The following is a 22,548-nucleotide window of genomic DNA, read 5'->3' as shown; positions in this document are numbered from 1 at the left end:
GGCGGACCGGGGATACTCGGAGCAGAAGAAGCTGGTGGAAGAGCTTGGAGAACTTCCACCATAGACTACTGTGTTTGGTGCATTTTAGGAAGTTTTTCTGTGTTAAAAAGGTCCACAATGGAAGCCAAGTGCACAACACAGGGACGTTACTCCGCCAGGGTTCAGGCAGAGAATTTCAGACCCAGGGGGTCAGCTCGGTGAGTAATGTGGGGGAAGTATGGTCCCCACACTGAGACCTTTTGTGATGAATGGACACGAATGACTGTGGGGGATAAAGCACCATTTCCTGGGATAGGTAGTTTTAACTCAGAGGTATTGCATAATCTAAAGTTTAGGATCTGTCTCACAAAGTCCCAAAAACAAAGGGTCAGACACACAAACTGTTTACATTTATGGCAACGAGAGAGTGATATACAGAGGGAATTAGCTTACACAGCTGGTTCCAACCCTAGCAGGAAACTGATGGCAACTGGAGAAACAATGGCTACAGAGAATGACATACTGGGATATGATGATAATAGTGCACTTAATAAATGTATTAATGACAATAAGAGTAAACGTAATAAATGTGTTAATGACGATAGGAGTAAAACTGATAAATGTACAAATTCTAACCCGTGCAAGTTGCACCCCATGTTAAACTTCCCTCAGAATTACAAGCAAGAAAGTGAGCCCAGCACGATGTCTGCACTTTCTCCAGCAGCCACCATACAAAACACCCAGGTGGGCACAGCCCAATTGGTAAAGGCAGTAGTAAAGCCCCTAACGGAGGGTCAGGTGAGGTCGTGTCCACAGGTAAGTACGGTATTGTATATTATGCACAGACAATTGCACCTCACATTGTAGAATCAACCCAGAGTGATGTGATTGAACTTAATCCTGTCAGGGTGATCGCAGTCCCAAATGGAAAGACTGACGCTCAGGGAGTCACTCCCGTCAGGAACATTGCAATGCATTGCCCCTGGTCCCGGACAGAATTAAGGACAATTACTTCTGAATTTCCTGATCCCAGGAAAGATCCAGCCGCATGCCAAAGGTTTATTAAAGAACTAGGTAACGCCGCCGAACCCCATAATAAAGATTGGCGGACATTGCTAAGGGTATGTCTACCCTCCAATATTGACCCTGCAAAATTCATCACTGATTGTAAGTTAGACGCAGAAGTACCTCCCACTGAGGAATACAATCAGGAGAATGTTAAACAGATCAATCTGCAGTTAGGAGTATATTTCCCAACTGTTGTCAAGTGGAACAAAATTTTCTCCATTAGACAAAAAGAAGGTGAAACTGCTTCTGATTATTTCCATCGAGCATTAGAGGAAATGGCTAGATACACTGGGATCGCGGACATTGAGGAAAGTGTACATCATAGAGAGGTAGCGGTGTCCGTATTATTGGAAGGTTTAAAAGAAGTGTTGAGAACAAGGGTACAGACCACTCAACCTAACTGGAGAGGTATCTCGGTGGCTGCATTAAGGGAGTCCGCTATCGAGCATGACCGTAATATCCAAAGAACCAGGGAAGCACAGGGAGAGCGGTTGATGGTGATGAGCATCTAAGCACTAGAAGAGGCATCAAATCGACCAAAACCCCCAGCCCCTGGCACATGGAGGAAGCCAAGGGTTTGTTATCTGTGTAAAAGGGAAGGGCATTATGCCAGCAACTGTAACAGCACACATAAAGTCAGACCTCCTAGACAAGAACACGATCAAAGTTATGACACACTGTATGACACACGTAATTGTAATCAGGGATCATATAGGAAAAATTTTGGGCCGCACCTGTAATTTGCAGCCAGTGAAGTTAATTGTTAGCCTTGATAGTAAGCCTCAGGTTAAGGTCGATGTAATTGGTAGGTTATTCCTTGTAGACACAGGGGCGGCCAGGTAAACTCTGTGATTTATCTTTAAATATTTCCTTTTCATCTCTGACGTTCACCAGCAGAACTACAGCTCAAACGTCACATGACCACTTGGTCTTTTCAGAGGTCTACCCAACCCCAGTATGTCCTACCAGCATCGTTGTGCCTGGCCACGCACAGAGGGTGGAGAGTGGAAATACTGGTGGGGGAGACTGTGCAGAGATACCGATAGACATGTTGATGTGACAGCCTGATGGTGAACGGAAATCTGACAATTTTTCTCTTTTTCTATTGTTCTCTCTCTTTTTGTTCTTTCATGTTTTACGGATGGTATGTCACACAACAGTTAGACAAATGGTAATGCAAGATTTATGCTCCTTACAGAAAGATCGCTGATTCGGAAAGAATATCGTATCACTGAAGTGTTCGTTTTGGGAAGACTGAGAGACAGCACTGTTGAGACGGCATCTGAGCAAGAAGAACAAAGAGACTAGAGGACAATTATCGTAACAATTTTCTTTCCCTTCAATTATTTTCTTACCCCCATTACCACTCTTTCTTTCTCCTCCTGCAAGATGGACTTGCCTAAAGAGACTGCATTCCGTGTTTTCCTGTTGTTGACCAGAGCAGTCTGTTTCGGTGAGAGTACCAGAGAGGTCGAGAAAGGATCTGGAATAGGTTCTGATGACCAGGACGGATTCGTAGAATTCCAAGAGCAACACAATCACTGAGTAAAGGCGAGTATCAGAAAACGATCTGGTAGCCATGACACCAAAAGACATTGTTAAGGATTGTTAGCTGAAGAGAATTGTATCTGTAGGAATTGTGAAAACATAGTTGAGGACGGGTGCATCCAGAGATGTCAGTCCAGTCTTAATATCAACATGGACCGTCATCCATTGAGTGACTATCACTCATTAGTGGGTAAGGTTTTAAACCAAACGGAATGCTGGGTGTGCTCACAAGTACCTCAAGGTCATAGAAAGTCAGGACTAGTGCCATACGCTTTAACGATAGATGAGGTACTTGAATTAAGGGGTGGGAGACAGGTGGACAAGAAATTTAATATTTCTAGGCTATACTAGTTTGAAGCTCAACCAATATCATGTGGATAAGTCCTTAATATGTTTTAATATTTCCAATCCCCGAAAGCTGGGAAATTGGGAAGTGACATGGAACAACCGAACCATGGCATTTTCACACAGAGCCGATAGAATGCCCATAGACCCAGAGCTTATACGCCAAATAGCCAATGGTGAGAGATATTTTCAGTATAGGTACACTCTAGGAAGTAGGACCATGCGAGTTGGAGAAGTATCACCAGGATACTGTGCGCATATCATACAGCCTCATAAGTGTACTAGACAAATGACAGAGTTAGGGATAGGATTTTTCACCTGGAAGGTTTGTAATATGGTGATGTCACATTCTGTCCCATATGTCCTCCCCGATGATGCATATTTCATATGCGCGAGGAAGGAGTATAAGTGGCTTGCCCCAAACTCAGAGGGATTGTGTTACATTGGAAGATTGTTGCCAGAAGTAATGACCATTACCCATGAAAAGATGAAAGACGTTCACCTCAATGCTCAAGCTCCTTACACTCACACTCATTACGAACACATTGTAAAGAGACACCTTATAGATAGGACAGAGCATGCAGCCTCTGATTTGATCCACGAATCCACCGGGATTCAACTCCTACTCGCGCTAGATATCACCCGTACCGCCAGAGGAGTTATACATTTTAGGTATATGTATGTATATTTTAGGTATGTGCAAGCGAACCTGATAGACAATATCACCGAGATGTATGATGACACGTTCAGGTATACTGGGAGAGAATTGCAAGCTTACAAAATGGAACTGATCCAGCACAGGATGGTTCTCAATTACATCACAGTAGTGACAGGAGGGTATTGTGTCACCCTAGTAACTCAGTATGGTGTGAAGTGCTGTACATATATCACAAACAGCACTGATGACACAACTGAGGTCATAGATCAAAATATGGACGATATCTTGCAATTGAAGTGGGAGTTCCGAAGGAGACACAACCTTACCCTTGCTGCTGTGGGTAATGAACTGACCGGCTGGGTTTCATGGTTGAACCCACGCAATTGGTTCTCAGGTTTAGGAGAATGGGCTCAAAATGTTATCGTGAATGTAGGGAAATTTCTCTTTTGTATCCTAGGAGTTGTCATTATGATTGGTTTGATATTCAGATGTGTTCGGATTTTAATGCATTGCAAGCGCAGTACCAAATTAAAGAGTTTGAGGAGCGAGGGCATTGTAACAACAACTGGTTTAATTTATGACCCATCAATCGAGACAATGTTGTGATAAGACGTGATGCCACGGTCCGTTTCTTTCACCCGTTTCTCCTTTGTTTTTCTCCAAGGTAAAAAGACATCCACTCGGAAGAAGATTTTGATGCACATCTCTACAGACCATTGATGAACTTTTTCACAGACATTTGATGAACTTTTAGAGACTAACTTTCTATGGACACTTGAAAAACTTTGCTTACCACTTACAGCAAAGATACCGCAATCCGGACAAGACTTCAACAGATGCCCACGGACGATCACATACATTATCATATGAATGCATTTATAACGCATGTTTCTTATCTTCATCTCTACGATCTTCAGGTAGTGACACACATAGACGACAGGTGATATAGGCACATATATTAGCACTCACATATTATCCCCCTTCATGTATCATCAACTAATGTGCACCCCATTTGTTGGAACTAAAAGCCGAAAAGAGCTCGGTAGAGTTTGTTAGCCCATTTACAGACCCTTAATACGGGATAAGAAGGATTCAATGTATACTTCGCAATACCTCGAAGCTTATTTTAGAACATGTACGGCACGATGATACATGACCCCTCAGACATGAATTTCATACATACATGCTTTTACTATCACACTAGGTCATACATTTCCCACCTTCTCCTCCCCTGCCTACACCCAATCATTTATAGATATTTCATATGTATTGTATATTTTTCTGCTTAATTGTTTAGATAGTGGCAGTTATTGTTGACTGCCAAAGTCGAAAAATATCATGATTCACATGCCTTGTACTAACCCCTCAACGGTAATAGTATATAGCTTAATATTTAAAGGTAATATTTGACATTATCACCTCTAGGAGGTGAGAACTGAGCAGACACCACAGGAGCGATATCCTGGCCATTAGGATTATATTCCGGCACCTGTGCAAGTGAGATCCGGACCACATTTCCAACTGGCCCCGTGAAAACCACTCTGGCATTTGACCTGCTCACCGAAAAGGCCTCTTAGGCCGCACCCATCTTCTTCATCAATGGAACATATTGATGGATTGTCACTGCAAATCTGATCTGACTCCGGATCCACAGACCTCTTTCCACAGGAACACACAGAACTTCAACCGTTCAGTATCTACTCTGATACCCACCTCCGACGTCTACGTCATTGGGAACAACAGCCATTCCCCTTTGCTGAAGAACACTCAGAGAGAAACAACGATTTGCACCACTTGTCTCTTGACCTCGCCTTAATCAGGAGAGTGTCCCAGTACAGAATAACAATGGCTCTCACTAGTGAAAGAAACCCATCATACTGCCATCACTCCGGTGACATGGCAAAGACAATCCTGGACATCAACCCAGGTAAGCTGAATGTGGAGAACAACGCATTTAACCCCTTTTCTACCTTTACGTGCTGGAGCTCCCTTCGTAAGTAGAAATCTTTTCTTTTTTTCTTCTTTTTTTTAGGGACAGCAGGACAATGTCCTGAACCTGACGCAACTCTGGTATGGTGTCGCGTACTACCTCCCTTTCCAGAGGGGAATCGGTAAGATCTATTCAAAAAATCAGTGAGGGGAATCATCTGTAACTCCAGCATGACCCCCTTTAGAATCCATTATTAACTCACAGGTCCAAGGCCATTCTCAGACTGACTGAAGAGTAGTAGACGAGTTCCCACCGGAGTGGGCTCCAGCCAGATAGACCCAGCGACATGCGGTGGATGTGGTAGAAACAGAAAACGACATCCGCTTCTGCGAACCTGACAAGGCTGCAGAACTCTTACTTTTCACCTTCCACAATCTGCACCGAAAGGGAAAAAATAAGAATTTACTTACCGATAATTCTATTTCTCGTAGTCCGTAGTGGATGCTGGGACTTCCATAAGGACCATGGGGAATAGCGGCTCCGCAGGAGACTGGGCACAAAAGTAAAAGCTTTATGACTAGCTGGTGTGCACTGGCTCCTCCCCCTATGACCCTCCTCCAAGCCTCAGTTAGGATACTGTGCCCGGACGAGCGTACATAATAAGGAAGGATTTTGAATCCCGGGTAAGACTCATACCAGCCACACCAATCACACCGTACAACTTGTGATCTGAACCCAGTTAACAGTATGATAAACGTAGGAGCCTCTGAAAAGATGGCTCACAACAATAAACAACCCGATTTTTTGTGACAATAACTATATACAAGTATTGCAGACAATCCGCACTTGGGATGGGCGCCCAGCATCCACTACAGACTACGAGAAATAGAATTATCGGTAAGTAAATTCTTATTTTCTCTAACGTCCTAGTGGATGCTGGGACTTCTGTAAGGACCATGGGGATTATACCAAAGCTCCCACACGGGCGGGAGAGTGCGGATGACTCTGCAGCACCGAATGAGAGAACTCCAGGTCCTCCTCAGCCAGGGTATCGAATTTGTAAAATTTTGCAAACGTGTTTGCCCCTGACCAAGTAGCTGCTCGGCAAAGTTGTAATGCCGAGACCCCTCGAGCAGCCGCCCAAGATGAGCCCACTTTCCTTGTGGAATGGGCTTTAACAGATTTTGGCTGTGGCAGGCCTGCCACAGAATGTGCAAGCTGAATTGTACTACAAATCCAACGAGCAATCGTCTGCTTAGAAGCAGGAGCACCCAGCTTGTTGGGTGCATACAGGATAAACAGCCGTCCTGGAAACATATATTTTCAGGGCCCTGACTACGTCAAGCAACTTGGAGTCCTCCAAGTCCCTAGTAGCCGCAGGTACCACAATAGGTTGGTTCATGTGAAACGCTGAAACCCCTTAGGGAGAAATTGAGGACGAGTCCTCAATTCTGCCCTGTCTGAATGAAAAATTAGGTAAGGGCTTTTATATGATAAAGCCGCCAATTCTGAGACACGCCTGGCTGACGCCAGGGCTAACAGCATGACCACCTTCCATGTGAGATATCTTAATTCCACAGTGGTGAGTGGTTCAAACCAATGTGATTTTAGGAACCCTAAAACTACATTGAGATCCCAAGGTGCCACTGGTGGCACAAAAGGAGGCTGTATATGCAGTACCCCCTTGACAAACGTCTGAACTTCAGGCACTGAAGCCAGTTCTTTCTGGAAGAATATCGACAGGGCCGAAATTTGAACCTTAATGGATCCTAATTTTAGGCCCATAGACAGTCCTGCTTGCAGGAAATGTAGGAAACGACCCAGTTGAAATTCCTCTGTAGGGGCCTTCTTGGCCTCACACCACGCAACATATTTTCGCCAAATGCGGTGATAATGTTTTGCGGTTACATCCTTCCTGGCTTTGATCAGGGTAGGGATGACTTCATCTGGAATGCCTTTTTCCTTCAGGATCCGGCATTCAACCGCCATGCCGTCAAACGCAGCAGCGGTAAGTCTTGGAACAGACAAGGTCCCTGCTGGAGCAGGTCCTTTCTTAGAGGTAGAGGCCACGGGTACTCCGTGAGCATCTCTTGCAGTTCCGGGTACCAAGTTCTTCTTGGCCAATCCGGAGCCACGAGTATAGTTCTTACTCCTCTCCTTCTTATGATTCTCAGTACCCTGGGTATGAGAGGCAGAGGAGGGAACACATACACCGACTGGTACACCCACGGTGTTACCAGAGCGTCCACCGCTATTGCCTGAGGGTCCCTTGACCTGGCGCAATATCTGTCCAGTTTTTTGTTGAGACGGGACGCCATCATGTCCACCTTTGGTTTTTCCCAACGGTTTACAATCACTTGGAAGACTTCTGGGTGAAGTCCCCACTCTCCCGGGTGGAGGTCGTGCCTGCTGAGGAAGTCTGCTTCCCAGTTGTCCACTCCCGGAATGAACACTGCTGACAGTGCTATCACATGATTTTCCACCCAGCGGAGAATCCTTGCAGCTTCTGCCATTGCCCTCCTGCTTCTTGTGCCGCCCTGTCTGTTGACGTGGGCGACTGCCGTGATGTTGTCCGATTGGATAAATACCGACTGACCCTGAAGCAGAGGCCTTGCTTGACTTAGGGCATTGTAAATGGCCCTTAGTTCCAGGATATTTATGTGAAGAGACGTTTCCATGCTTGACCACAAGCCCTGGAAATTTCTTCCCTGTGTGACTGCTCCCCAGCCTCTCAGACTGGCATCCGTGGTCACCAGCATCCAATCCTGAATGCCGAATCTGCGGCCCTCTAGAAGATGAGCACTCTGTAACCACCACAGGAGAGACACCCTTGTCCTTGGAGATAGGATAATCCGCTGATGCATCTGAAGATGCGATCCGGACCATTTGTCCAGCAGATCCCACTGAAACGTTCTTGCATGGAATCTTCCGAATGGAATCGCTTCGTAAGAAGCCACCATTTTTCCCAGGACTCTCGTGCATTGATGCACTGACACTTGGCCTGGTTTTAGGAGGTTCCTGACTAGCTCGGATAACTCCCTGGCCTTCTCCTCCGGGAGAAACACCTTTTTCTGGACTGTGTCCAGAATCATCCCCAGGAATAGTAGACTTGTTGTTGGAATCAGCTGTGATTTTGGGATATTTAGAATCCACCCGTGCTGACGTAGCACTACCTGAGACAGTGCTACTCCGAACTCTAACTGTTCCCTGGACCTTGCCCTTATCAGGAGATCGTCCAAGTAAGGGATAATTAAGACGCCTTTTCTTCGAAGAAGAATCATCATTTCGGCCATTACCTTGGTAAAGACCCGGGGTGCCGTGGACAATCCAAACGGCAGCGTCTGAAACTGATAATGACAGTTTTGTACCACAAACCTGAGGTACCCTTGGTGAGAAGGGAAGATTGGGACATGGAGATAAGCATCTTTGATGTCCAGAGATACCATATAGTCCCCTTCTTCCAGGTTCGCTATCACTGCTCTGAGTGATTCCATCTTGAATTTGAACCTTTTTATGTTAGTGTTCAAGGATTTTAGATTTAAAATTGGTCTCACCGAGCCGTCCGGCTTCGGTACCACAAACAGCGTGGAATAATACCCCTTTCCCTGTTGTAGGAGGGGTACCTTGATTATCACCTGCTGAGAATACAGCTTGTGAATAGCTTCCAATACTGCCTCCCTGTCGGAGGGAGACGTTGGTAGAGCAGACTTCAGGAATCTTCGAGGGGGAGACGTCTCGAATTCCAATTTGTACCCCTGTGATACTACCTGCAGGATCCAGGGGTCCACTTGCGAGTGAGCCCACTGCGCGTTGAAATTTTTGAGACGGGCCCCCACCGTGCCTGAGTCCGCTTGTAAAGCCCCAGCGTCATGCTGAAGACTTGGCAGAAGCGGGGGAGGGCTTCTGCTCCTGGGAAGAGGCTGCCTGGTGCAGCCTTTTCCCTCTTCCTCTGCCCCTGGGCAGAAATGAGTGGCCTTTTGCCCGCTTGTTCTTATAGGAACGAAAGGACTGAGTTTGAAAAGACGGTGTCTTTTTCTGCTGAGAGGTGACCTGAGGTAAAAAGGTGGACTTCCCAACCGTTGCCGTGGCCACCAGGTCTGATAGACCGACCCCAAATAACTCCTCCCCTTTATACGGCAATACTTCCATATGTCGTTTGGAATCTGCATCACCTGACCACTGTCGCGTCCATAACGCCCTTCTGGCAGAAATGGACATCGCACTCACTTTTGATGCCAGGGTGCAAATATCCCTCTGTGCATCACGCATATATAGTAATGCATCCTTTAAATGCTCTATAGTTAATAATATACTGTCCCTATCCAGGGTATCAATATTTTCAGTCAGGGAATCCGACCAAGCCACTCCAGCGCTGCACATCCAGGCTGAGGCGATTGCTGGTCACAGTATAACACCAGTATGTGTGTATATACCTTTTAGGATATTTTCCAGCCTTCTATCAGCTGGTTCCTTGAGGGCGGCCGTATCAGGAGACGGTAACGCCACTTGTTTTGATAAGCGTGTGAGCGCCTTATCTACCCTAGGGGGTGTTTCCCAACGTGCCCTAACCTCTGGCGGGAAAGGGTATAGTGCCAATAATTTGTTAGAAATCAGCAGTTTTTTATCGGGGGAAACCCACGCTTTATCACACACCTCATTTAATTCATCTGATTCAGGAAAAACTACTGGTAGTTTTTTCACACCCCACATAATACCCTTTTTTGTGGTACTTGTAGTGTCAGAAATGTTCAATGCCTCCTTCATTGTCGTGATCATGTAACGTGTGGCCCTACTGGACATTACGTTTGTCTCCTCACCGTCGACACTGGATTCAGTATCCGTGTCTGGGTCTGTGTCGACCATCTGAGGTAATGGGCGTTTTAGCGCCCCTGACGGTGTCTGAGACGCCTGAACAGGCACTAACTGATTTGCCGGCTGTCTCAAGTCGTCAACAGTTTTTTGCAAAGTGCTGACATTGTCACGTAATTCTTTAAATACAACCATCCAGTCAGGTGTCGACTCCCTAGGAAGTGACATCACTAACACAGGCAATTGCTCTGCTTCCACATCATTTTCCTCCTCATACATGTCGACACAATCGTACCGACACCAGCACACACACAGGGAATGCTCTGATAGAGGACAGGACCCCACTAGCCCTTTGGGGAGACAGAGGGAGAGTTTGCCAGCACACACCAGAGCGCTATATATATACAGGGATAACCTTATATAAGTGTTACTCCCTTTATAGCTGCTGTATTATATATTAGCTGCCAATAGTGCCCCCCCCTCTCTTGTTTTACCCTGTTTCTGTAGTGTAGTCTGCAGGGGAGAGTCAGGGAGCCGTCCTTCCAGCGGAGCTGTGAAAGAAAATGGCGCTTGTGTGCTGAGGAGATAGGCTCCGCCCCCTTCTCGGCAGCTTTTTCTCCCGCTTTTTTCTGGAAAACTGGCAGGGGTTAAATGCATCCATATAGCCCAGGAGCTATATGTGATGCATTTCTTTAGCCACATAAGGTTTTTATCATGTTTTATTGCGTCTCAGGGCGCTCCCCCCCAGCGCCCTGCACCCTCAGTGACCGGAGTGTGAAGTGTGCTGAGAGCAATGGCGCACAGCTGCAGTGCTGTGCGCTACCTTATCTGAAGACAGGAACGTCTTCTGCCACCGCTTTCTCCGGACCTCTTCGCTCTTCTGGCTCTGTAAGGGGGCCGGCGGCGTGGCTCCGGGACCCATCCAGGCTGAACCTGTGATCGTCCCTCTGGAGCTAATGTCCAGTAGCCAAGAAGCCCAATCCACTCTGCACGCAGGTGAGTTCGCTTCTTCTCCCCTTAGTCCCACGATGCAGTGAGCCTGTTGCCAGCAGGACTCACTGAAAATAAAAAACCTATTTAAACTTTTACTTCTAAGCAGCTCAGGAGAGCCACCTAGCATGCACCCTTCTCGGCCGGGCACAAAAATCTAACTGAGGCTTGGAGGAGGGTCATAGGGGGAGGAGCCAGTGCACACCAGCTAGTCATAAAGCTTTTACTTTTGTGCCCAGTCTCCTGCAGAGCCGCTATTCCCCATGGTCCTTACGGAAGTCCCAGCATCCACTAGGACGTTAGAGAAAAGAAGGGTATCGAACCGGTTGAAATGACTGCATCCCACAGCAGAATGCGTCACCAACCGTTGTGAGGGAATCTAACTCACGAAGTTACACTTACCAGTGGTATCCGCCGAGATTGACTGAGGCCTCCCCACACAGCGGTACACCGTCCCAGGGAAACACTGCAGTATCTCTCGGAGTCAGCCTCAGCATTCCCCCGGCCACACCTCCTGCAGTCGCACGGCAGCCTGCCGCCATGTTATAGAGAGGAACCAACATAAGACACACCCCCTCTCTCTATAGGGTAATTCTATCGGATGCCTTTCCGAATACAAACACTCCCCCATGTGCATGTAATGCAAATAACTCCAAAGCATAGAAATAAAATATCACTTAGCTTCCTGTGTACGATCCTTTGTGACAGGGCCCCGTGCAGACCAGGAGTTGACTTTCACTTTATTCTATCCGTGGTGGGAATAATAATAAACATTCGGACTCCTTGTGAGGATCTGAGACCAACTCGTCACGGCCGACCGAGAGATTTATCAACAGAGCGACCAGCACATGAGAAGGATTACTATTACTTCAGCATTCATTATAAATCATAATATGAATATACATAATGTAATACACAATTACACACATATCCTATATATAATATATATCATAAATAGAAGCGGATTGTCTGGAAACGTCGGGTCCCTAGTGACATCAATGTGTTCTGAATGTGTATGACCATGTACTGAATGCCCCAGTTGTGGATCTAACAGGAAACCTTATGGTCGACAGAAAACCTAGTATTCGTCGACAGCAGGGAGAAGGAACCAGGCAAAATAACATTCTTGCGACCCTGAGGGGTCAGAGGGAAGTATACATATATCATTTTAACAACACTCCCCCACAAATAATACCATGTCTGTGCTCGAGCTACAGGCCCATGGAACAGTACCATACATATATATATATATATATACAGGTTAGTTACAGCATGTTCATTTCCACCCGGTAATACCAGTTGGTGCCGACAGGGTCACCCACCTACTACTGTGTCTCCCCTACACCCACATACTACTGTGTCTCCCCTACACCCACATACTACTGTGTATCCCCTACACCCACATACTACTGTGTCTCCCCTACACCCACACACTACTGTGTCTCCCCTACACCCACATACTACTGTGTCTCCCCTACAGTGTTTACTTTGAAAAGCATAATACTACCGACCTGCTGACACTGCATCTACTGAATCAAGTACCAACAAGCGTCGGCGATGCCGACAGGGATCCCCATAGCTGTTTGTGACAGAGCACTCACACATGTCGGGGAACACACAGACATATATGCACAACACAATGATTACATGCCCATTATCTAAGATAGTGCTATATTTCCCTCTATATTGCACTAAAACACTGTGCCCCCCTCCCCCCCCTTCGTTTGCACTGTACACATTGCTTTGGCAGGGACATGGAGAAAATGGCGCTGAATCCTGTTGTGAGTGCTAAGCCCCGCCCCTTCTCGGCGCGCTTCAGCCCCGCTATTAATATAGTTTTTTATGCTGGCAAGGGTCCGTATACAGTGCCTATGCACTGTATACATGTTTAGCCAGGCTCAATGGAGGTATATCTTGCTGCCCAGGGCGCCCCCCCTGCGCCTTGCACCCTTGTAGAGCCGTTGGTGTGTGGGAGCAATGGCGCGCTGCGCGGTACCTCTGAGACTCGAAAGTCTTCTGCCGTCACTGAAGTCTTCTGTTCTTCTCATACTCACCCGGCTTCTTTCTTCTGGCTTCTGTGAGGGGGATGACGACGCGGCTCCGGGAACAAGCAGCTAGGCGCACCAAGTGATCGAACCCTCTGGAGCTAATGGTGTCCAGTAGCCTAAGAAGCAGAGCCTTTAACTCACAGAAGTAGGTCTGCTTCTTTCCCCTCACTCCCACAATGCAGGGAGCCTGTAGCCAGCAGGTCTCTCTGAAAATAAAAAACCTAACAAAGTCTTTTAGAAAAACTCAGTAGAACTCTCCTAGTGTGTGTCCAGTCTGTCCTGGGCACAGAATCTAACTGGAGAATGGAGGAGGGGCATAGAGGTAGAAGCCAATTCTCACCCATTCAAAGTCTTATAGGGTGCCCATGTCTCCTGCGGATCCCGTCTATACCCCATGGTCCTTACGGAGTCCCCAGCATCCTCTAGGACAGAGGTTCTCAAACTCGGTCCTCAGGACCCCACACAGTGCATGTTTTGCAGGTCTCCTCACAGAATCACAAGTGACATAATTAGCTCCACCTGTGGACCTTTTAAAATGTGTCAGTGCGTAATTAGTACACCTGTGCACTTGCTGGGTTACCTGCAAAACATGCACTGTGTGGGGTAATGAGGACCGAGTTTGAGAAACACTGCTCTAGGACATATGAGAAAAAGAGATTGTTGTAGTGCCTGAGCAAGGAGAATGTGACTCTTTTCTGTAATAAGTGTTTATTACTCACCTGTGCTGATATCTGTAGGGATCTCATCCTCCTTACACTGCTGATCATCCTTCACATACGTCTCTTCTTCTCCCTCTATATCTTCTGCCTTTATATCAGTCACATACGTCTCTTCTTCTCCCTCTATATCTTCTGCATTTATATCAGTCACATACGTCTCCTCTTCTCCCTCTGTATCTTCTGCCTTCATATCAGTCACATACGTCTCTTCTTCTCCCTCTATATCTTCTGCCTTTATATCAGTCACATACGTCTCTTCTTCTCCCGCTATATCTTCTGCCTCTATATCAGTCACATACGTCTCTTCTTCTCCCTCTGTATCTTCTGCCTTTATATCAGTCACATACGTCTCTTCTTCTCCCTCTGTATCTTCTGTTGTAATATCAGACAGACGTTCTACCTAAAAAAAAGCAAAAAAACGAGATTTTACTGTTAAATCTTTCTGCGAGGTACACTTGGTTCCACAGGGAATAACATCGGGGTGTAGAGTAGGATCTTAATCCAAGCCACCAACAGGCTAAAATCTTTGACTGTTCCCAGAATGCATAGCGCCGCCTGCTATATCACCCCGCCTCCCTGCACAGGATCTCAGTTTTGTTAACCAGTCCAATGCAGTAGCAGATAAAAGAGACGACAATCATTAGTAGCCACATACACGACATTCTCACGACCGGAGAAAGTGTCAGCGGCTAATGCCATACCAACCAAAAGAAGCTAAGGGCGTCAGGGCGGGCGCCCTGTGGAACCCAGTGTACCTCGCAGAAAGAGATTTAACAAAGGTAAGTTCTTACCATAAATCTCGTTTTCTGCTGCGGGGTACACTGGGTTCCACAGGGAACAACATCGGGGATGTCCTAAAGCAGTTCCTCATGGGAGGGGGATGCACTGTAGCGGGCACAAGAACCCGACGTCCAAAGGAAGCATCCTGGGAGGCGGAAGTATCAAAGGCATAGAACCTTATGAACGTGTTCACTGAGGACCAAGTAGCCACCTTGCACAATTGTTCAAGGGTCGCACCACAGCGGGCCGCCCAAGAAGGTCCAACAGACCGAGTAGAATGGGCCTTGATAGTCGCAGGAGCTGGACGACCAGCCTGTACATAAGCATGTGCAATCACCATTCTAATCCATCTGGCCAAGGTTTGCTTGTGAGCAGGCCAGTCACGTTTGTGAAAACCAAACAGTACAAAGATAGAATCAGACTTCCGAATGGAGGCAGTTCTCTTCACATAGATACGTACCACATCCAAAGACCGCTCTTTGGAAGACAATTCAGGAGAGGCAAAGGCCGGAACCACAATCTCCTGATTAAGGTGGAAAGAAGTAACCACCTTAGGTAGGTACCCGGGACGTGCTCTATGAACCACCCGTTAACGGTGAAAAATCAGATATGGGGGACCTACAAGATAAGGCACTCAAATCCGACACCCGTCTAGCAGAGGCAATAGCCAGCAAAAACAATACCTTAACAGAAAGCCACTTAAGGTCTGCAAATTCAAGAGGCTCAAACGGAGACCCTTGTAACACCTCCCAAACCACCGACAAGTCCCAAGGAGCCACAGGCGGGACGTAAGGAGGTTGAATCTGCAACACACCCTGAGTAAATGTATGAACATCAGGTAGAGTCGCAATTTTCCTCTGCAACCAAACCGACAGGGCAGAAATATGAACCTTGATGGAGGCCAGACGAAGGCCCAAGCCCAGGCCCTGTTGTAGAAAGGCCAAAAGTTTGGCTGTACTAAACTTGTAAGCATCATGATTGTTAGTGGTGCACCAAGCAAAGTAAGAATTCTAGACCCTATGATAAACCAGAGCAGAAGCTGGTTTCCAGGCCTTCAACATGGTTTGAATGACCGCCTCAGAAAATCCTTTGGCCCTCAGAATGGAAGCTCCAAGAGCCACGCCGTCAAAACGAACACTGCTTGAGGATCCCTTGTCCCGAAGACCGGAAAATTGTGATTGAGTCGAGACGCCATCATGTCCACATCTGGGAGACCCCTTTTGTCCACGAGGAGTTGAAATACTTCTGGATGGAGGCTCCACTCTCCGGCGTGTACGTATTGACGACTGAGGAAATCCGCTTCCCAGTTGAGGACCCCCGGAATGAACACTGCCAATATGGGTGGCAGATGGTATTCCGCACACTGAAGAATCATTGATACTTCCCTCATTGCCATGCGGATTCGAGTGCCACCTTGACGATTTATGTATGCCACCATGGTGGCGTTGTCCGACTGTACTTGAACAGGTGTGTTCTGTATCAACTGCTTGGCCAAGTTCAGTGCATTGAACACCGCCTGCAGTTCCAGAATGTTTATCGGGAGGAGAGACTCCTCCTTGGTCCACCGACCCTAAAGGAAGTGTTGCTCCAACACCACGCCCCAACCTCTCAGACTGGCATCCATCGTCAGAAGGACCCAGTTGGAGATCCAGAAGGGATGACCCCTACTCAATCGTTGGTCCTGAAGCCACCAGCTTAGTGACAGATGGACCTCCGGAGACTAGGAGATCATATGAGACCTGATCCGGTGAGGCAGGCCATCCAACTTGGCAAGTATCAATTTCTGCAGAGGGCGGAAATGGAATTGAGCGTACTCAACCATGTCGAAAGCAGACACCATGAGACCTAGCACTTGCATCGCCGAATGTATCGACACTTGCGGACAAGATAGAAAGCATTGAATCCTGTTCTGAAGCTTCAGGACATTCTCCTGAGACAAGAACAACCGCTGGTTGTGAGTGTCCATCAACGTCCCCAGGTGCACCATGCTCTGAGCAGGGACCAGGGAAGATTTCTTCCAGTTGATGAGCCACCCGTGGGCTTGCAGAAACTGGAGCGTCATAGCTATGTGACGTAGGAGAATTTCTGGGGAATTCGCCAGGATCAACAAGTTGTCCAGATACGGTAGGATCCTGACCCCTTGACGGCGGAATACAGCCATCATTACCGCCATGTCCTTGGTGAAGACTCACGTGGCCGTGGTCAAACCAAAAGGTAACGCCCGAAATTGGTAATGGAGGTTGCCAACAGCAAACCTCAGGTACTGCTGATGCGACATTGCGATACGAATATGCAGGTAAGCATCCTGTATGTCCAGGGAGACAATATAATCCACGGGCCCAAGGCCAGAACAATAGAGCGGAGAGTTTCCATACGAAACTTGGAGACTCTCAAATATTTGTTCAAGGACTTGATGTTGAGGACTAGGAACCAGATGCACCTGTCCAGGAGGGACTGTACCCCCGAAAGAAGAGTTTTTGCCTTCACCTGATCCGAAGGGACGTCTGTCAGGCAAAATCGATGAGGGGGACGATTTTTGAAGGATACGGCGTAACCTCGAGTGACGACTTCCTGTATCAAGGCATCGGAAGTGGTCTTCAACCATTCCTGGGTAAACCCTAGAAGTCAGCCCCCCACTCTGGGATCCCCCAGAGGGAGGCCCGCCCCGTCATGCAGCAGGCTTGTCAGTTTTGGAAGCAAGCTGACGGGCAGCCCAGGCCCATTAAGGTTTGGGTTAGTGGGTTTGGAAGTGCGAGCCTGTTTCGGGTACGCCTGACTTTTTGCTTTCCCTGAAGGATGAAATGAAGTACTCTTAGCCTTCGGTACCAAAGGAGCAGTACTAGGTAGACACGCTGTTTTAGCAGAAGCGAAGTCAGCCACTATCTTGTTGAGGTCTTCTCCAAAAAGAATGTCTCCCTTAAAAGGGAGCACATCCAGGGTTTTCTTAGAATCCAGGTCCACAGACCAGGATCGTAATCAAAGAATTCGGCGAGCCAAAATGGACGTAGTAGAAGCCTTGGCCACAAGAATACCGGCATCAGAAGCATTACTTAATGTAATGAGAAGCTGTGACAATATACGATAGACATTGTCTAGCATTATCAGAAAAGTTGGAAGGCAGCTCCGCACCCACCTCCTGAGCGCACGCTTCAATAGCCTCTCCAGCCCATGTCGCTGCAAGAGTGGGCCGATACACAGCTCCTGCTAGGGTGTAAATCGTCTTTAAACAACCCTCCACACGCTTATCCATCGGTTCTTTCAGAGACGTTTCGGTAGTTACAAGCAGAGCTGAGGATACCATCAGCCGCACCACCTGTGAATCCACTGGTGGGGGTGTTTCCCAATTCTTACTTAGCTCCGCAGCGAGGAGATAGCGAGCCAGCATCTTATTGTGAGGCGTGAATTTATTTCCTGGATTTCCCCAGGATTCCTGACGTATGTCAACTAAATGGTCAGAATGAGGTAAAACTTGTTCAACGACTTTCTGACGTTTAAATCTGTCCGGTTTCTTAGGGGCAGCGTCAGGCTCTGGGTCATCAGTAATTTGAAGAATTAGCCTGATAGCCTCCAATAAGTCAGGAACATCCACCTGTGTGACAGATTCCCCATCAGAATTATCTGGATCAGTGTCTGTGCGGTCAGTATAGACGCCATTCTCATCAGACGAGGTGTCTGGGACGTGGGTGGATTGTGAGGAAGTAATGGCCCGCTTAGAGGACCCCTTGGTCTTAGGCGGGCGAGGATTAGATTTCTGTTTAGTCAGTGATTGGTTCAATTGCTATAACTGAGTAACTGAGACAGGTGATCTACCCATGGCCGATTAACCGCAGGGACCATAAGCAGTTGTACCAGCACATGAGGTCCCATAGGTAGCGTAAATTTAGTTACCAGCGTACTTTATAATGTGGAGAAAGTAGCCCAAGGTGGGTCATTTTGAACCCCCGTTGTTACGGTCCCAATGGGGGGTAAGGAACCCCCAGAACCTGAACCCTCTGCTTCTATGTATAACTTGTCTGCAGCGTCACCACCACGCACTGTGGGATCAGCCCCAGCACCATTGCCCTCTGTAGCTGATATATCTGAAAGCTCAATGCAAGGCAACACAGTACAATATCAGCAGCACAATACCTGACAAGAACCCCCTGTGCAGTGTATCAGCACAACCAGGGGATTCAAGAGATATATGGTGAATAAAAATCACACAGAAAAATACACAATAAGCATATCCTGTGAACTGCATATATTAAACAATATCCCTGACGCACTTAGCCCCCTCAGATTATAGAATATAGGGATAGCAGTAGGAGTGAGATACACAGAGTAGAGATCACACAGCAGCTATATGCACACACAGTCGCATTGTACAATGCAGAAATTATAACATGCAATAAAACTGCACTGGACTAGCAATACAAAGCAACACTAAGTATAGCTATACACTCAATAGATATAACAATGCACAGTAAAGACTGGATGTATATCACAGGGTACTTGTACTATTGAACAACAACTAAATGCACTCTTTCTTAACTAAGGGTGTGTACACATTGTAAGATTCAGGCTATGCCCGATTCTCACTAAGCGACAGGGGACGGGTGGGCACATAGTCAGTATCGCACATAATGAGTGTGCCTGCGATACTGGCTATGTGCGATTTTGGCTAAGTGTCAATTTTGACTCTCTCTTCTATACTTGCCTGCACAGTCTCTCTTTTCTTTCGATGCCGACCGCGTGGGGCCGCGCATCAGCATCGAATCGAGATCGTCACCTTGCGATCTGCTCTAACTTTTCTTCCGATTCCGACTATATAGTCAGAATCGGAAGAAAAAAATCTCACCGTGTGTACACACCCTAACACTGTCAGCAGACATGTAGAACACTTATATGTCGTGTAATATGCACAGCGCTGACATGCAGGCGGCTTTACAGAGGAGGATTTGCCCAAACAGTCCCAGGATCAGCTCAGCTTGCTAGAAATGGTGCCCAAATGCTGACAGGGAGAGAGAGAGAGGGGGGGGGGGAGAGAGGGAGAGAGATAGACAGGGGGAGGGAGAGAGAGAGGGAGAGAGAGAGGGAGGGGGATGCAGCTCCAGGGCGGGAACATTCACTCTAAATGGCGCCCTGGGGCTGGGGGAGGGGCTACAGGTCAAAGCCTTATCCTCCTGCTGGACTTCACCACCGGGCACTGCGGGCCATGTAGCAAACGTTTTTTAGTAAAACCGACCTGTGCCCTTGCCCTGGTGGTCTAGTGAGGTCCCTGTACTACCACAGTGTGCATGCCAGCATACGCGGCCCGCCTCCCACCATCCACGCCGGATCGCGGTTTTTAGTGGGTCCCGCCTGGGGGGCCCTCTTACCTTCTCCTTGAGTGCGGCCATGTGATCCTGGAGAGCTGCAGCGGGGTGTGTGACTGACTGGAGGAAACCGGAGCTTCCGCTGCAGGTACCCGGCAACCAGGGCGCGGGAGTGTACAGCGCGCTGGGGGAGGAGATGGAGCGGCAGCAGGAGATGTCTGAGTGACATGTGACACTCAGTGTCTCCGCTGCAGCCGTTGAAGTCTTCATTTTTCACTTGAAAAAGCTCTTCTGAGGGAGGGAGCCCCCCTGTTGTATACCTGCACTGCATGGCACCAACTACAAAACTGAGCTCCTGTGCACGGAGGCGGGGCTATAGAGGAGGCGGGGTTATAGAGGAGGCGGGGCTATGCACTCTGGGAACAGTCACAGCTTTTAGCCTGTTGGTGCCTCGGATCAAGATCCTACTCTACACCCCGATGTTATTCCCTGTGTAACCCAGTGTACCCTGCAGCAGGAAAAAACAAAACACTATAATGACATTTGCATACAGTCACATTAAACTGAGGTGAAACAGTATAATATCAGTGTATAAGACACACAGCTCCTCTACAGATCATATAGTGACAGTCACTTTGGTATATTGGGGAGACCCTAAATCCCACCTACCTGATCCTCCTGTGGGATCCGGTGATTCTCCTCTGTACAATCCTGGGAATACAGAGGATGGGGACATCTCTCTGGGGTATCTCTGTTACTGGGTCCATCTGTAGGAGACACACAGTGACTGAGTACAGTATATATATGTGATTATCAGGTGATGTGTGTATATAGGGGGCCCCCATACCTGCTCTCCCCTGTACAATACATGACAGTCTCCTCTTACCCAGTGATGTGAGGGGCCGGTGATTCTCCATCATCACGTCCTTGTACAGACCCCTGTGTTCCTCTATATACTCCCCCTCCTGCATGGAGACATAGACAGTGACATCCTGACACCATATAGGAACCTGACACACAAAGTGATACAGTCATCACCCAGACACGTCCCCTGGTGTTACTGTATAATGCCCCATTCCCAGCAGTCACCTCTCCAGTCACCACCCAGACACATCCCCTGGTGTTACTGTATAATGTCCCATTCCCAGCAGTCACCTCTCCAGTCATCACCCAGACACGTCCCCCGGTGTTACTGTATAATGTCCCATTCCCAGCAGTCACCTCTCCAGTCATCACCCAGACACATCCCCTGGTGTTACTGTATAATGTCCCATTCCCAGCAGTCACCTCTCCAGTCATCACCCACACAAGTTCCCTGGTGTTACTGTATAATGTCCCATTCCCAGCAGTCACCTCTCCAGTCATCACCCAGACACGTCCCCTGGTGTTACTGTATAATGTCCCATTCCCAGCAGTCACCTCTCCAGTCATCACCCAGACACATCCCCTGGTGTTACTGTATAATGCCCCATTCCCAGCAGTCACCTCTCCAGTCATCACCCAGTCACGTCCCCCGGTGTTACTGTATAATGCCCCATTCCCAGCAGTCACCTCTCCAGTCATCACCCAGACACGTCCCCCAGTGTTACTGTATAATGATCCATTCCCAGCAGTCACCTCTCCAGTCATCACCCAGACACATCCCCTGGTGTTACTGTATAATGCCCCATTCCCAGCAGTCACCTCTCCAGTCATCACTCAGACACATCCCCTGGTGTTACTGTATAATGTCCCATTCCCAGCAGTCACCTCTCCAGTCATCACCCAGACACATCCCCTGGTGTTACTGTATAATGCCCCATTCCCAGCAGTCACCTCTCCAGTCATCACCCAGACACATCCCTTGGTGTTACTGTATAATGTCCTATTCCCAGCAGTCACCTCTCCAGTCATCACCAGACACGTTCCCTGGTTTTACTGTATAATGCCCCATTCCCAGCAGTCACCTCTCCAGTCATCACCCAGACACATCCCCTGGTGTTACTGTATAATGCCCCATTCCCAGCAGTCACCTCTCCAGTCATCACCCAGACACATCCCCTGGTGTTACTGTATAATGCCCCATTCCCAGCAGTCACCTCTCCAGTCATCACCCAGACACATCCCCTGGTGTTACTGTATAATGGCCCTCATTCCGAGTTGTTCGCTCGGAGTTTTTCATCGCATCGCAGTGAGAATCCGCTTAGTGCGCATGCGCAATGTTCGCACTGCGGCTGCGCCAAGTAACTTTACTATGAAGAAAGTAATTTTACTCACGGCTTTTTCATCGCTCCGGCGATCGTAGTGTGATTGACAGGAAATGGGTGTTACTGGGCGGAAACAAGGCGTTTTAGGGGCGTGTGGCTGAAAACGCTACCGTTTCCGGAAAAAACGCAGGAGT

The 22,548-nt window shown here is 47.8% G+C and overlaps 1 protein-coding gene across 2 annotated transcripts in view; it reads right to left on the bottom strand.

Moving 5' to 3' along the window:
- The window catches only part of LOC134983849 (gastrula zinc finger protein XlCGF57.1-like), a 28,942-nt gene extending 7,799 nt beyond the window's left edge, over positions 1–21,143 (bottom strand). For both annotated transcript variants that reach the window (XM_063949471.1, XM_063949472.1), the window contains exons 1-3: positions 21,055–21,143; positions 20,838–20,935; positions 14,095–14,494 (exon numbers count right to left, since the gene is read on the bottom strand). In XM_063949471.1, coding sequence (XP_063805541.1) covers positions 14,095–14,494; positions 20,838–20,935; positions 21,055–21,139 — 583 coding nt within the window. In that variant the 5' untranslated portion in view covers positions 21,140–21,143. The remainder of the gene's footprint in view (positions 1–14,094; positions 14,495–20,837; positions 20,936–21,054) is intronic.
- Between the last annotated feature and the right edge of the window lie 1,405 nt (positions 21,144–22,548).

This window comes from Pseudophryne corroboree (assembly GCF_028390025.1).
Source record: "Pseudophryne corroboree isolate aPseCor3 chromosome 3 unlocalized genomic scaffold, aPseCor3.hap2 SUPER_3_unloc_26, whole genome shotgun sequence".
In the NCBI taxonomy this organism is placed as follows: Eukaryota; Metazoa; Chordata; class Amphibia; order Anura; family Myobatrachidae; genus Pseudophryne; species Pseudophryne corroboree.
The sequence above is the reverse complement of the archived record's forward strand: the minus strand, read 5'-3'. Positions and strand labels throughout refer to the sequence as shown.